The 13,196-nt window shown below is 36.8% G+C and overlaps 1 protein-coding gene across 5 annotated transcripts in view; it reads left to right on the forward strand.

Moving 5' to 3' along the window:
* NETO1 (neuropilin and tolloid like 1) overlaps window positions 1–12,889 on the forward strand; it is a 68,197-nt gene extending 55,308 nt beyond the window's left edge. The window contains exons 8-11 of one of the 5 annotated variants that reach the window (XM_074877327.1): window positions 6,900–7,013; window positions 9,320–9,878; window positions 11,046–11,120; window positions 11,929–12,889. In XM_074877327.1, coding sequence (XP_074733428.1) covers window positions 6,900–7,013; window positions 9,320–9,878; window positions 11,046–11,106 — 734 coding nt within the window. In that variant the 3' untranslated portion in view covers window positions 11,107–11,120; window positions 11,929–12,889. Of the gene's footprint in view, window positions 1–6,899; window positions 7,014–9,319; window positions 9,879–11,031 lie in introns of all 5 variants that reach the window. The other 4 variants (XM_074877317.1, XM_074877357.1, XM_074877336.1 and 1 more) reach the window with 4 other exon arrangements.
* Window positions 12,890–13,196: the final 307 nt, after the last annotated feature.

Genomic DNA, 13,196 nt, shown 5'->3' on the forward strand with positions numbered 1-13,196 from the left:
GATCTATACTTAAAGAATTCATGTGCTGAACATGATTCAATGAGCTATCTTGAGTACGTGAGGAGTAGGTGTGAAATGTCTAACAAGTTCAGTGTAAAATATTTCTCACATTTAACCATTGTTAAGAGTTCGGAATTTTCCCATTCACTATCAGAAGAAAGCAGGACCTCTCAAATATGTTACGACAAGAAGGGAAGGGTGGGGAGAGAAGCCTAAAAATAGCAAGTAGGGTAGGGCATTCATGTGAGATTAGGGAATCCCAGACTGAAATCCCTGTCTTGAAACAACCTCAAAGGATAAATCCACACGGTTCAATGAAGTGCGATGTAGACACCCAAGCTGCTTGCTCGGAAGTAGTTCACACCCTAGAAGCAAAGGAATTGTGCTAACTCTGCATGGTGCTGAGAAACAGTGCAAATACACTGGGGAAAGCACTATACTGAGTTGGAACAGCCAGGCTTCACACCAGCTCCATAACAAGTCAGCTTTTGACTTCATCTTGTAGAAATGTTTTGACCTGGCCGTGTTTGCATTTTATACCCAAAGTATCTTGTAATGCCCAACAAAATGATGATCAACAAACACAGATAATGTATTTTATTATTAAAGTAATAAAATCACAATAGTAATAACTATTAAAACAACACAATATTTAATTACTATAGGGCTTTATAAATATAATATAAATGGGCATGCATTACTTGTGAATATTTATTTTATTGTCTCGGTGAAAACAGTATTTTTTAAAAAATATATAACTGCTTTTATTTCAGGTTACTTTGTAAACATGGCATATGGAAGAACTATTAATGCTTTTTATGTTTCTCTGCCTTAGAACTATTCAGGATTAAAAGAATTTATTATTATTTTACATTAATAGATTATTGGCTCCGTGTGCATTCCCCAAACCTTCCAAAAGTAAGAAAATACAGAAAACTCCATTGGCTGAATTTTTATAAATTTTGAAAGCAGTAACCTTCAAACACTAAACTCAGGTTTTTTAATACTGTGATGGTAGCGTTCTGGAATTATGATCATTACAACAAGTTACTAACTTGTACTAGAAACAAAATATATTTACACGCCAGATGAGAGAATTTTTTTTTTAATTATTCTAGCGTTTTTTAAAGTATAGACTACCTAAACCTGAAAAAGATTCTGGGATATCATGTCTATTCCTGTTAACTCGCTTATATATCTTCTAGGATAAGTGCACCATCTTGTGTTCAGTATAAATACTAGTTGCAAAGCAGAAGACATTACATTATAATTAATTCAATGAAACCTGTTTGTATATTAACATACAAGGTATCCCTACATACCATATAAATTTTTAAAAAGAAAATATTATCACTAAAAATCATGTAGAATGAAAGTGTTTGAAGATTTTTGTTTGGTATGTATTATTTTATGTAAAATGTAATTTTACATGAAAATAATTATTAGTTAAAATCCAAACTGGAAAAAGAACCTTTAATAATAATCTCTTTTTTAAATTGGTGATTTAATTTAAATTATAGTGGTTTCATGCTGTAAAAATCCAACAATTTATCAAAGATTTAAAATTATTAAAATACATCAGGTTGAATTATATGTTTAGTTCTAATTTGCTCCCTTGTGTTATAATCATTATGAATTCTTCATTGTGCTGAACACAGTATCTCACTTATTTCTAGGCCAGAACCTTGGCAGAGCTTGACTCAAGGCAGCTTTGGGACACAGGCGAAATAACATCACTGTGTGTTCCCAGGTGTTGCTTTTAATCTAATTATGAAGCCATCTTTTCAGCAAGTCACAGAAGGGTTGAGTTTGGAAAGGACTCTGGGATACGGTCTAGTCCAATTCTCCTGCTCAAGGCAGGGTCAGCTACAGTAGCTTGCTCAGGGCTGTGTCCAGTCAGATTTTGAATATCTTTGATGACAGAGACTCCACAAGCTCTCTGGGAAACCAGCTCCTGCACAGTGTTTGACCAGCCTCAAAGTAAAAGTTTGTTCTTGCATTTAAGGGGCATTTCCTGTATTTTGTTTAGAGCTCATTGCTTCTTGTCATGTCACTGGATGCTGCTGAGAAGAGCCTGGCTCTGTCATCTTTGCTCCCTTTCATCAGGTATTTGTACACATTGATGAGACCCTCTCTGAGACTTCTCCAGGATGAACAGTCCCAGCGCTCTCAGCTCCTCCTCATATGTCAGATGATCCAAGCCTTTAATGGTCTTTGTGACCCTTTGCTGCACTCACTCCAGTATGTCCATGTCTCTTGTGCTGAGGAGCCCAGAACTGGACACAGTGCTGCAGATTTGGCCTCACCAGTGCTGAGTAGAGGGGGAGGATGGCATCTCTCAACCTGCTGACAATGTTCTTTCTAAGGCAGCTCAGGATACTGGAGACTTTCTTTGCCATAAGGGCACACTGCTGACTCCTGGTCAGTTTACTGCACAGCAGCACCTTTTCTGCAAACTCAATTTCCAGACAGTCTGTCCCCAACATGTACTGGTGCATGAAGTTATTCCTTCCCAGGCACAGGACTTTTCATTTCCTTTTGTTGATCTGATTGAAGTTCCTGTTTCTCCAGCCCATTGAGGCTCATTTGTACAGCCACCCAGCCACTTGGTCTATCAACCTGTCCTCCCAGGTTTGCACTGCCTGCTAACTTGCTGAGGATACACTCTGTCCCATCATCCAGGATATTAATGAAGAGGTTAAAGAGTATTGGCCTCAGTACTGACCCTGGGGTACATCACTAGTGACTGGCCTCCAGCTGGACTTCATGCTACTGATCACAATTTTTTGAGTTTGGCAGTTTATCTAGTTTCAGTCCCACTTGCTGTCTATTTATCTAGCCCATATTTATCAGTTTGTCTGAGGATGTTACGGGAAACAGGGTGAAAGCTTTTCTTAAGTAGAGAAACACAACATCCACTGCTCTCACTCACCAAGCCAGTAATCCAATTGTAGAAGGCTGTCATGTTGGTCAAGCATGATTTCCCTTTCATAACTCCATGCAGACAACACTCTTCTTGTCCTTCATGTGTTGGAAATGGTTTTCAGGATTATTTGCTCTGTCACCTTCCCAGGGATTGAGATGAGGCTGACTGACATGTAGCTCTCAGGATTCTCCTTCTCATCTTTCTCAAAGATGGGGAGACATTTGCTTTCTTCCAGTTCTCAGAAACCTCCCTTGATCACCAATGACCTTTCAGAGATAATCAAGAGTGGCCTTGCAATAACATTAGCCAACCACTGGGGGCATCACATCAGGGCCCATGGTCTCATGTCTGTCCAGTTTGTTTAAATATTCCCTAACCTGCTCCTCTCCCACTGAGGGCAAGTCTTTCTTGCTCCAGGCTTTCTCCTTTATCTCAAGTGCTTGGAACTCCAAAAGACAAATCCCATCAAAAAAAAAGATGGATTTGAAGATGAAATTCAGTACCTCAGCCTTTTCCATTCCCTTTGTCACCAAGTCCTCTGTCCCATTCAGCATCACAGTCACATTTTCTCCCATCTTGCTTTGGCAGCTGACATACCGGTAAAAGTAATTTTTGTTGCCTTTTACAACCCTCACCAGATTTGATTCCAGGTAGGCTTCAGCTTTCCTAACTGTATCACTGCACCTTTGGTCAGTGCCCCTATTTTTCTGCTGGGGTCATCTGAATTGTACGTGTTCTTTTTATGTCTGAGTCTCGTCAGGAGCTCATTGTTCATCTGTGCAGGCTAGCTGCTGCTTTCACTTGATTTTTCTGCTTGTCCAAATAAACAACTATTGAGGTTGGAGGAGGTGATCTTACAGAATCAACTAATTCTCCTGGAACACTTATCTTTCCAGAACCACCTCCCATGGCATTCTTCCAAGCAGACTCTTCAACAGTGAAATTTTGCTCTCCTAAGGCCCAGACCTGTGATCCTACTTTTTGCTTTATTCCCTCTCTGCAGCATCCTGAACTGCACCATCTCATGATCACTGCAGCCAGGGCTGCATCTGACATTCACATCCCCGACTGGTTCTTCCTTGTTTATAAAACTATGAGGCCCAGTAGAGCTCCCCTCATCAGCTCCGTGATTACCTGTATCAGGAAGTTGTGATCAATGTACTCTGGAAACTTCCTGGATTGCTTCTGCCCTGCTGTGTTGCCCTTCACTGATATCAAGTGGTTAAAATCTGGGCCTGTGAACATGAGGATTTTTCCAGCTGTCTGAAGAAGGTTTCATCTACTTCTCGTCCCTGATCAGGTAGTCCGAGGCAGACAGACACCAACTGCAATATTGGTAGCTGTGTGCTAATCCTGACTCAAAAAATCTCACTTGGCTCCTAGCCCAACCCAAGGCAGAGCTCTGTGCATTCCTGCTGCTCTCTCATATAAAGGGCATTTATATACTCAGGGGGAAGACTGTAGACTGATAGATTAGGCTTCTGCTAGGTGGAGAGGTTTGTGCTGCTATCTTTATCTAGTTGAACCAAATAATAGCAGTAGCTTCCTTTTGTGAAAGCATCCACAACCTTTCCTCAGGTTTAAACATTTATATGTTGAGGTATTGCCATAGATGATGTTCGAGACTGAGGTAAAGCTAAAAAGTGTTGCTGCCACATACCTTGTCTGCTTGATTTCACTCCCATCCTGGGTTCTGTAACAGCTTCAGGAAAGCATCAGGACCAGATCCATCTTCTTGTAAAAGAATCCTGTTTACTACCAGTTAATTTGTCTTTTTGCTATTACTAGAATGTCCTTGGTGTAGCATCCCAAGACACCTTTGCTGTGCCTCTTCAAGGACAAAAAACCTGATTCCTCCAATGTATAATGGGACTGACAAGTTTTCAGCTTCCCTTGATGCTTTCATTCATTCCAACAAAAACCCTTCATTAGAGGGGGGGAAAATATATAGATTTCTTGTCCAGCTTAATCACTCCAGGTCCAAAGGACCACAGAGAGGGCTTGACTATACTAATTTTATAAACATGAACAAGAGGGGTCTGTTTATCATTAGGTTTAGGAATCCTACATTTGGGTTTCTCTCATGCTAAGTGTGCTGTACTTATTCTGAAACTGCTCTGCTTTGCTATTCATCTAGTTTTGATATTTACTCACATACCAACCCTTTCCTCTATAGTTCAACAGCACAATTTAGAGAAACTGAAAATTTGTTTTTTCTTCCTTTATCTTGACTTTCATTCCCAGATCCCCCTGCCGTTACTTTTCATAATTATCCCTTCTTTTTAAATCTGCAAAAAATGTCTTTTGTACTGCTCTTATTTTTTCTCTCTTATTTCTGAAACATTTCCTAATATTTTTCATTTGATATAAAATCTCTTGTCATTCCTTTCAGTGCAGAATGCCTTAAATGTCATCTATTTCTGCTGTGCAGTTCTCTTTCTTCCTTTCAATTCCTTTACTACCTTCCTCTAGTTCTTCTTTTCTACTTACCACCACTATGCTTCTAAATTCCTTTATTTCTGCCTCACACAACTGTCCTTTGTTATCTTAAATTGTTCTCTATTCTTTTGGGTGTTGTTTTCCATTATTAATCCTTTCTTTGCTGTTACATTCAGGATGCAATCAGACTGATTTTGAAGTGGCAAGAGCAAGTCATACATATCTAGGAGGTTCTGCCTACTCAGACACAGCACTCTGTTTTCACCACTTCACTTCTAAGGCCTTTCATGCCACTGTGCAGGTTTTTGTGTGTTTCGGTGTTGTTTTTCATTTTATTTAATCTTTATGGCTTTATTAGCATAAACTTTCCTAATCCTGCACTTCCTTTTTTTTTTTTTTTTTTCCTTGTTCCCCTGTCACTCCTTGTGCCTTCTCTATTTATCAATTGGGTCTTCTTTTCTTGTGCATTTCCTACTTATTACCATGTATTTTGAATAGGTGCCTGCTTAGGTTTTCTTAGGTTTCCCTTTCATAAATTTTCTTCCTCTCTGTTTCACATTTTTGCCTAGAGCAGGCAGTGAGACTCTTTCTGTGTGTTGGAAAGAACCAGTCCCAAAAGATCCTCGCTTTGTCCAGAAACAGGGATTGCAGCTAGAGTGTGGAAGAATGATAGTGCCTCCAGTGGGTTCCCTATATGATGTGTCACATCATGATGTGACACAGAATCCTCCAGGCTCAGCCCTCACTATCCCCAAATGACAGCAACAGATAAGGACTGTCCCAAAGCACCCTCCCTTGCTAATATGCATGTGTGCTGTTCTGCTCTTTCTGTCAGTTTAAAGTAAAATCCTTCCTGTAAGAAGCTTAACACCTTACTAGGGTCGCTGCAGTTTAGGAGATGGTATACCAGATTTTTCCAAAAATTGATCAATGGGCAGAACCAGCCTGGCTGATCAGTCTTCTGCATTGGCTGAGGCACAGTGTATGCATACTGTTATATCTGAGTGGATGGTTGCGTATTTGGGGGTGTGTAATTTTATTGTCTGTGTATAAAGGTTCAGGCACTGTTGATATGGGCACTGAAGTACATATCTTCTTTGAATCACACAAGTTTTCTTGTAAAACAAGTTTCAGCAACAAACTTCAAAACAAATTATACAGCAGAACTGGCTGGGATACAGTTAACTTTTTTCATAGCAGCCCATAGGGTGCTCTGTGTTGGATCTGCAGCTAAAACTGTTGATAACACATCAATGACCCCCCACCAATGTATGGGGAACCAACCCACTACAACCATGAGAGTCAGACTATGGGAAAGTCCACCTGTCTTAGAACTGAAAATCTCTTCCCACGGAATAATAAACAGTGTGTGAGTGGAGTGCTCTCAGTGCTGCATGTCGAATATAAAATATGCTCAAGGAACCTGTGTGTATAGCGTTTTCCTATTACAGATTACATGATCACTCCTAGATGTGTTTGTTGCGGAGGTGAATGATTTACTACTTAATATCAGCTTTTTCTCTCTTGTTTCTAGCCCCTTGTGAAGCCAACACATTCTTTTGCCACAGTAATATGTGTATTAATAATACATTGGTCTGCAATGGACTCCAGAATTGTGTGTATCCTTGGGATGAAAACCATTGCAAAGGTAATGTTTAGAAATGGAAATGTCAAGTCATTTAGACTGCATGGGATACAGCATATTATCCTTAGTTTCTTGTTAAGTATGTGCCAGATGGGTCAAAGCTCAAGAAGAGTAATTCAGGGAGAGTATACATCAAGCAATAGAGAAAATGAAGAGAGATAAAAGTACCGATGGATTTTAGTTTCAGTGTTTGCATTTGTTTTGCTTGGTGTGGATTTGTGTTGGTTATGTCCTTCTGGCTGGTTATGTCCTTCTAGGAGGCTTTCTGAACACTTGGTCTCTGTTTTCTGTACAATCTAAAATGTAATTAAAAGTCATATTTTGGTTCCTTTGTCATAACTACCTTTGCAGTGGGGTAACATATGGGTAGCAGGTGTCTTTTGGCTTCATGCCATGCCCATAATAGCCCAGGTGGACTAAAAAGCCAAGGGGAAGTTGAATTAACACTGTAAGAAAGCAACCAAATCTACCTATAATCAAGTGAAATTGAAGAGTAAGGAACAGGCATGGGAAATCAGGCATAACGTCTATTTCTTAGATAGGGATTAATGTTCCTAACCAGGTGTTCACAATGGTTTCTAAATATTGCTCTGTGTTTCTGGAAAAAAAAAAAATCAACATCTGTGTCGTCTTTAGGGAAAAGAGCTTAACTAACTTACATTGCAGGCTGAGGAGACAGTTCACTTCCCTCCTGCTCCCCCTCGCTACCACAGATTTGTTCCTGGAAACATGGGATATGCCAAATTTAGGAACCAATCAAGAAAAAATTCAGAATGAGGTGGATTAGTAGTCAGCCCATAAATCTGCTGAAGCCTGTAAAATCCTGACAAGCAGTGCAATAGGGTAAAACACAAATGAAAACACACTTCAAAAGAACACAGCAAAACTGTGGCATGGCATAATATTCTTCAAAGAAACTAAACATATGATTGGGAAATAATTATCTGTTCTCTACTTCTTCGGCACAGTGGAAAACAGAAAACTTTCTCCGCTCTTTAATTTCCAGAATTATTTTCATCTTTCATTTGCCAAATATCTTTTTATTTGATCTTGTGCGTTTATCATCTCTTGTTTTTCTAACTAGCAAAAGGAGGTTTGCTGATCCCAGTAAAAATGTTGTTTGCTGCTGTGTTGCTTTTTCTACCTCTGTTACTTCCCCAAAGTCTGTGTCAGTCCGTTAGCGAAACCCCAGGTGAATCTACAAGAATAGGCAATGGGGAATACTGAGAAGTTCATTTTTGGTATCTATGAGATTATGAAGAGATGGATGTTATTATTTTGGTGCCAATAACTTTCACTTCAAAGGCTTTTTATTAAGTCCTTTGGAATGTTTAAGGTTGCTAGGAAAACTTACACTAAACTGGGTGTTGATACTTAATCACAGTTGTGGTCTTGCTATGCCTGTGAGAGACTGATGTGAGTGCTTTTAGCTTGGATTTCTACAAGGCTCAGTCACCATCTCATGTGTCTGCAGCCATTTGAAAGCAAATCACAGAGAAATATACACAACAGTAGGGTGAAACTGGTTTTCTTTTTATTGTTTTACTGCATATTCTCTGGTTTTCTTCTAATTTGCTGGTTAACTTCCTAGAGGCCCCTGAATAAAGGATAATATGTAGGATCAGCTTTTGGATTTTTATGGGTGTTTAGAAATGTTGTGGTATTTAATAGGTCAGGAACAAAAGAAACAACTTGCCCACTTTTTTTTTTTTTTTTTTTTCTTTCTGAAACCTCAATTTGAGTAACTTTTCTATTTTCTCCTGATTTAGCTTTTTCATTGAATACTGTCAACAGTCCCAGTCATCTCATAAATACTAGGACTTCACTGAAGTTCCCAATGCAGAGAAGAATTTCTTCTTAAATCCTGTAAAGTCTTGGTCTTTCATTGGTCCTAATGTTCTAGTTGCATATATTTACTGGAAGAGACAGAAAATAATGAAGAGAATGTCTGTAACAGTCCTGGGGGCTTTAGCAGGCAAATGGAGTTCAGAGGTGACACTAAAGCCATCTGCTTGTTATGGTGGTTGGTTTTTATAAAAAGCGTAAATAATTCTTTCATCTAATTAAGCTTGTAACATACCCTGAATAATCGCTTTCCAAATGAATAGGCGTACAGAGGACCTGTGTGTTGTTTATTTGGCTTTCACAAATACCTGATTTCTTCCTTTTTCCTTTTTGTCAGTGAGATTGATTAAGTAAACTCAGACATAGACTAGGCTCAGTTTTTCAGTAATCTGTGAACCCATCGTGGTTGTTTTTATTCTTGAACTGCAATTAACGCTGTGCTTTTTTTTTCTCCTGTCACACAGAAAAAACAAAAGCTAACATATTGGACCAACTTACCAATACCAGTGGGACTGTAATTGGGGTGACTTCTTGCATTGTGATCATCCTCATTGTTATCTCTGTTATAGTACAGATCAAGCAGCCTCGTAAAAAATTTGTCCAAAGGAAAACAGACTTTGATCAAACAGTGTTCCAGGAGGTGTTTGAGCCTCCTCATTATGAGTTATGCACCCTCAGAGGGACAGGGCCTACAGCTGACCTTGCTGATGTTGCAGATGACTTTGAAAATTATCATAAACTGCGGAGATCATCTTCAAAATGCATTCATGACCATCACTGTGGATCACAAGTGTCTAGCATTAAGGGCAGCCGTAGTAACCTCAGCACAAGAGATGCTTCTGTCTTGACAGAAATACAACCCCAGCCTGTAAAACCACTCATTCAGCCCATGAACAGGAGAAATATCCTTGTCATGAAGCATAGCTACTCACAAGATGCTGCAGATGCGTGTGAGATAGACGAAATTGAAGAGGTACCAACCACAAGTCACAGGCTGTCCAGACATGATAAAGCTGTTCAGCGGTCAGTATCAATAGATTTTTGATGAAGACTATTGTGTAAGGACTTGATTGCCCAAACATATTCACTCTTTATTCAGTAAAGACATATTTTCTTTCTTCTTTATTTATTGTTTAAATTTCTGTTTCCTGATAGCACATACCATTATATTATCTCTTTCTTCTTGTCTCTCTTTCTCTTTTCTCTGCCTCTGTTTCCTAAAGGATCCTGTATCTCAGCTTTACCTTTATACTTTATATCTTTCTTTTTCTTTTACTATTTTACATGTACCCACATGCATACACACACAGGTCAACAGAAAAAAGGTACAATTGTTAAAAACCAAAGAAGATTTTGTGTGAATCTAGTTTTTGAAAGAGCCACATACATGTGGTTTCCTTGTAACTGAGGTGGCCTTGAGTATCATCCACTGTTGATCTAACATCTTTAAATCAATACATTAATAAATAAAAAATACATATATCTATTTTGATGCATGGCACAATAATGATAAACAAAATCCTGGGGTAAGGAAACCCCTTTTCTCATGAAACATTATCTTTTATATAATGAATTACGATATTTGCAAAACTTTACTGTGTCTGTTCCATTAGTAATCACAGTATCTTGGCTTGTTATATTAACATCTATATATATCTCTCAATTAGAACATGAGACAGCATAGTGAATAGAGAATATTCATATATTTGCATATAAGAATGTAGTTAAAAGGAATCTTTCTAATCAATAAAAAAATAAAGTCAAGCATGATATTTTTAATAAAAGAGCTATTTCTACTGTATATTGCACTTTGACTGTAAATATGGATGATTAAAAGTTTACAAGTAAAAGAAAAAGAAAAGCAGAAACATTTATGAACAATTTATTTGAAAAAGAACACAGAAACTTTTTATATATATGTGTTTTCTCTTGCATGCATTATTTATGCACTTCTTGTGACTGTTTACATGCCCTTCATATTTTCTTTTTACATTAAGGCATTTCTGTCTCTTAAAAGAAAGTTATTTTATTATTTTAATCTAACTGCATGCCAATGTAAATTACTTCATGACTATTGCTCATATTATCAAGGTATACTGTTTATTAAGTATCTATATGCATATATTTCTTTTTTTCTATATAAACATTATAAACATTATTATTTTGAATGAAATAGCCATAACATTCCAGGTTCTGCCTCATTGGGTCTCTAAGCAAACATGAGTCTGAGTACAACACAACTAGGGTCTAAGAGACAAACTTGAGGTAAGTGAACATACCTATGCAACAATTGAACCATCTGTTGCTTTTCTTTTTTTTTTTTTTTGTTATATTGCTAAAATGCATGTTAATTCTCAAGTTACATGTCACCTTGTATGGAGAGAGCCAGGTTTGAATACTGAGAAAAGTGAAAGACAGATGACAACTTTAGTATTGTAAACTAAAGTAAAATCTCTTAATTCCTTATTCTTGACAGCACTATAATCATCCCCTAGCTAAATATAACCTTAATTCCAAACACATTATAAAGACAGATCTTTTGCATGTCTCTGGTGTTTATTTTTTGATTTATGAAAATAAAATTCAGCATGTGAATTAGTATGTAAAACTTGGCAATCTAACCCCAGTCAGGAAGATGTGGAATTATAAGTTTTCAGCTCATTTTATTCACTCAACCTTTTGAAGTGTCAGGGGAAGGGTATGTGGTAGTACTGATAAATTTAGAGATTCTGTAGCATTAATGTCAATGTCTGCAAATTAAACTTCAATTTTTGAGTCTTTTCCTAGGCTTTTTATTTTGTGTAATTTGTTATCAGTGTTAAATCTCAATAAACATAATCTCAGATATTTATAATGAAATTATAGATAGCTACTAATCTGTCAATTTGCATATGTGTATATATATAAACATAGATATGTGCATATACATGGTTATATGTGTATATATGTATACAACAATTTTACTGGGAAAGAAACCTTTAATGCTTTTATTGCTTCTACATAGTTTAAGTAAATATTTTTCTGTATTTTTTCCTCATAGAGAGAACTTATTTTAACTTTGTTTTGCTTTCAGACAACTATTCATGCAGTCATGCAAACTCTGAATGGAAAAATCTATAATGAATTATTTCAGCTGTCTGAAAGAGAGAGTGGACATGTTTCTAATTTCATTTCATTGCCTTTATCCAAACCTAAGAAGTACAGACATATCTTACTTCTTTAGAAAGATATTCCCATTGCACAATAATATGTTTCTTTTGTAATTTGGTTTCTGGCCACCAAGTGTTCCTTAGTTTTTAAATACATTTGGAGATTTGTTGCAAACTTGAAGAAGAAATTAGCTCCTAACTGAAACTGTCCCTTTTTTTTAAAAAAAAAAAAAAAAAAAATCTTAGTTTTATTTCAGTTGATATGTTTTATATGTCTGTTATTTACTTGCATGTTGTGTGATATGTGGAAGAAGATTTACATTGAACTTTTGTTATATGTACATTGTTTTCATTATATAGACTGCTTGAGAATAGTGCGCTCCTGGTGATTTTGAACATGCTACAATGAAATGTGAAACTATCGTCCTTGGAAACACCAGCTAGAGGTTTTATGGACTCTCTGACCAGCTATTCTCATAACATGATAAAATTCAGCAGTGTTGAGTAAAATTATTAGAAGGCAATAAGACTTTGGTTATTATGCTTATCAGTCATTTCTCTTTTTCTTTTTCTCTCTTCTTTTTGTTGCAAGTTTATTCCCAATTTCAGGAAAAATTTATTGAAATCAGGTATTTAGCCATTCATAATCACTTCAATAGAAATGTTTGTTGGATAAGCATCTAGCAATATGACTGAATTTGACATTGAGAAAATAATCTGCATGTATGTTACTGAATATTTGAGTTGGCAAAAATCCCTTTATTAGATACATTGTAAAAAGCATGCATTCACAATTATTGCTGTTACTGTTCCATTTCTGTGTCATATGCTTGCTACTTGTAACTTTTTATATAAAGATACATAAAACAATGTATAATAATTTCTTACCTTGAGTTTAATGGCAATGTTTTCTTTTACCAAATTTACAAATCTTGTGTAATTCAGAAGATTAAACTCAAAATGTAGCTTCTAGGAACTTGAAACCCAGATACATCAGAGAATCAGCTGTCTATCATCCCTCACTTATTGAAAAGCAAAATACATTAATTTTTTAAGATTTAAATGAATTCATAATACATAAAGTTAATCACCTAATTTCAGTTAAAAGGTTTGTGATAATCTTTTTGTTCAATTCCGTACTCTTCAAGTAATTTATTTTGATGACAGTTTGCTTCAGTGTAGCAGATTTTTA

The sequence above is a fragment of the Strix uralensis genome, chromosome 1 (genome assembly GCF_047716275.1).
Source record: "Strix uralensis isolate ZFMK-TIS-50842 chromosome 1, bStrUra1, whole genome shotgun sequence".
Taxonomy (NCBI): Eukaryota; Metazoa; Chordata; class Aves; order Strigiformes; family Strigidae; genus Strix; species Strix uralensis.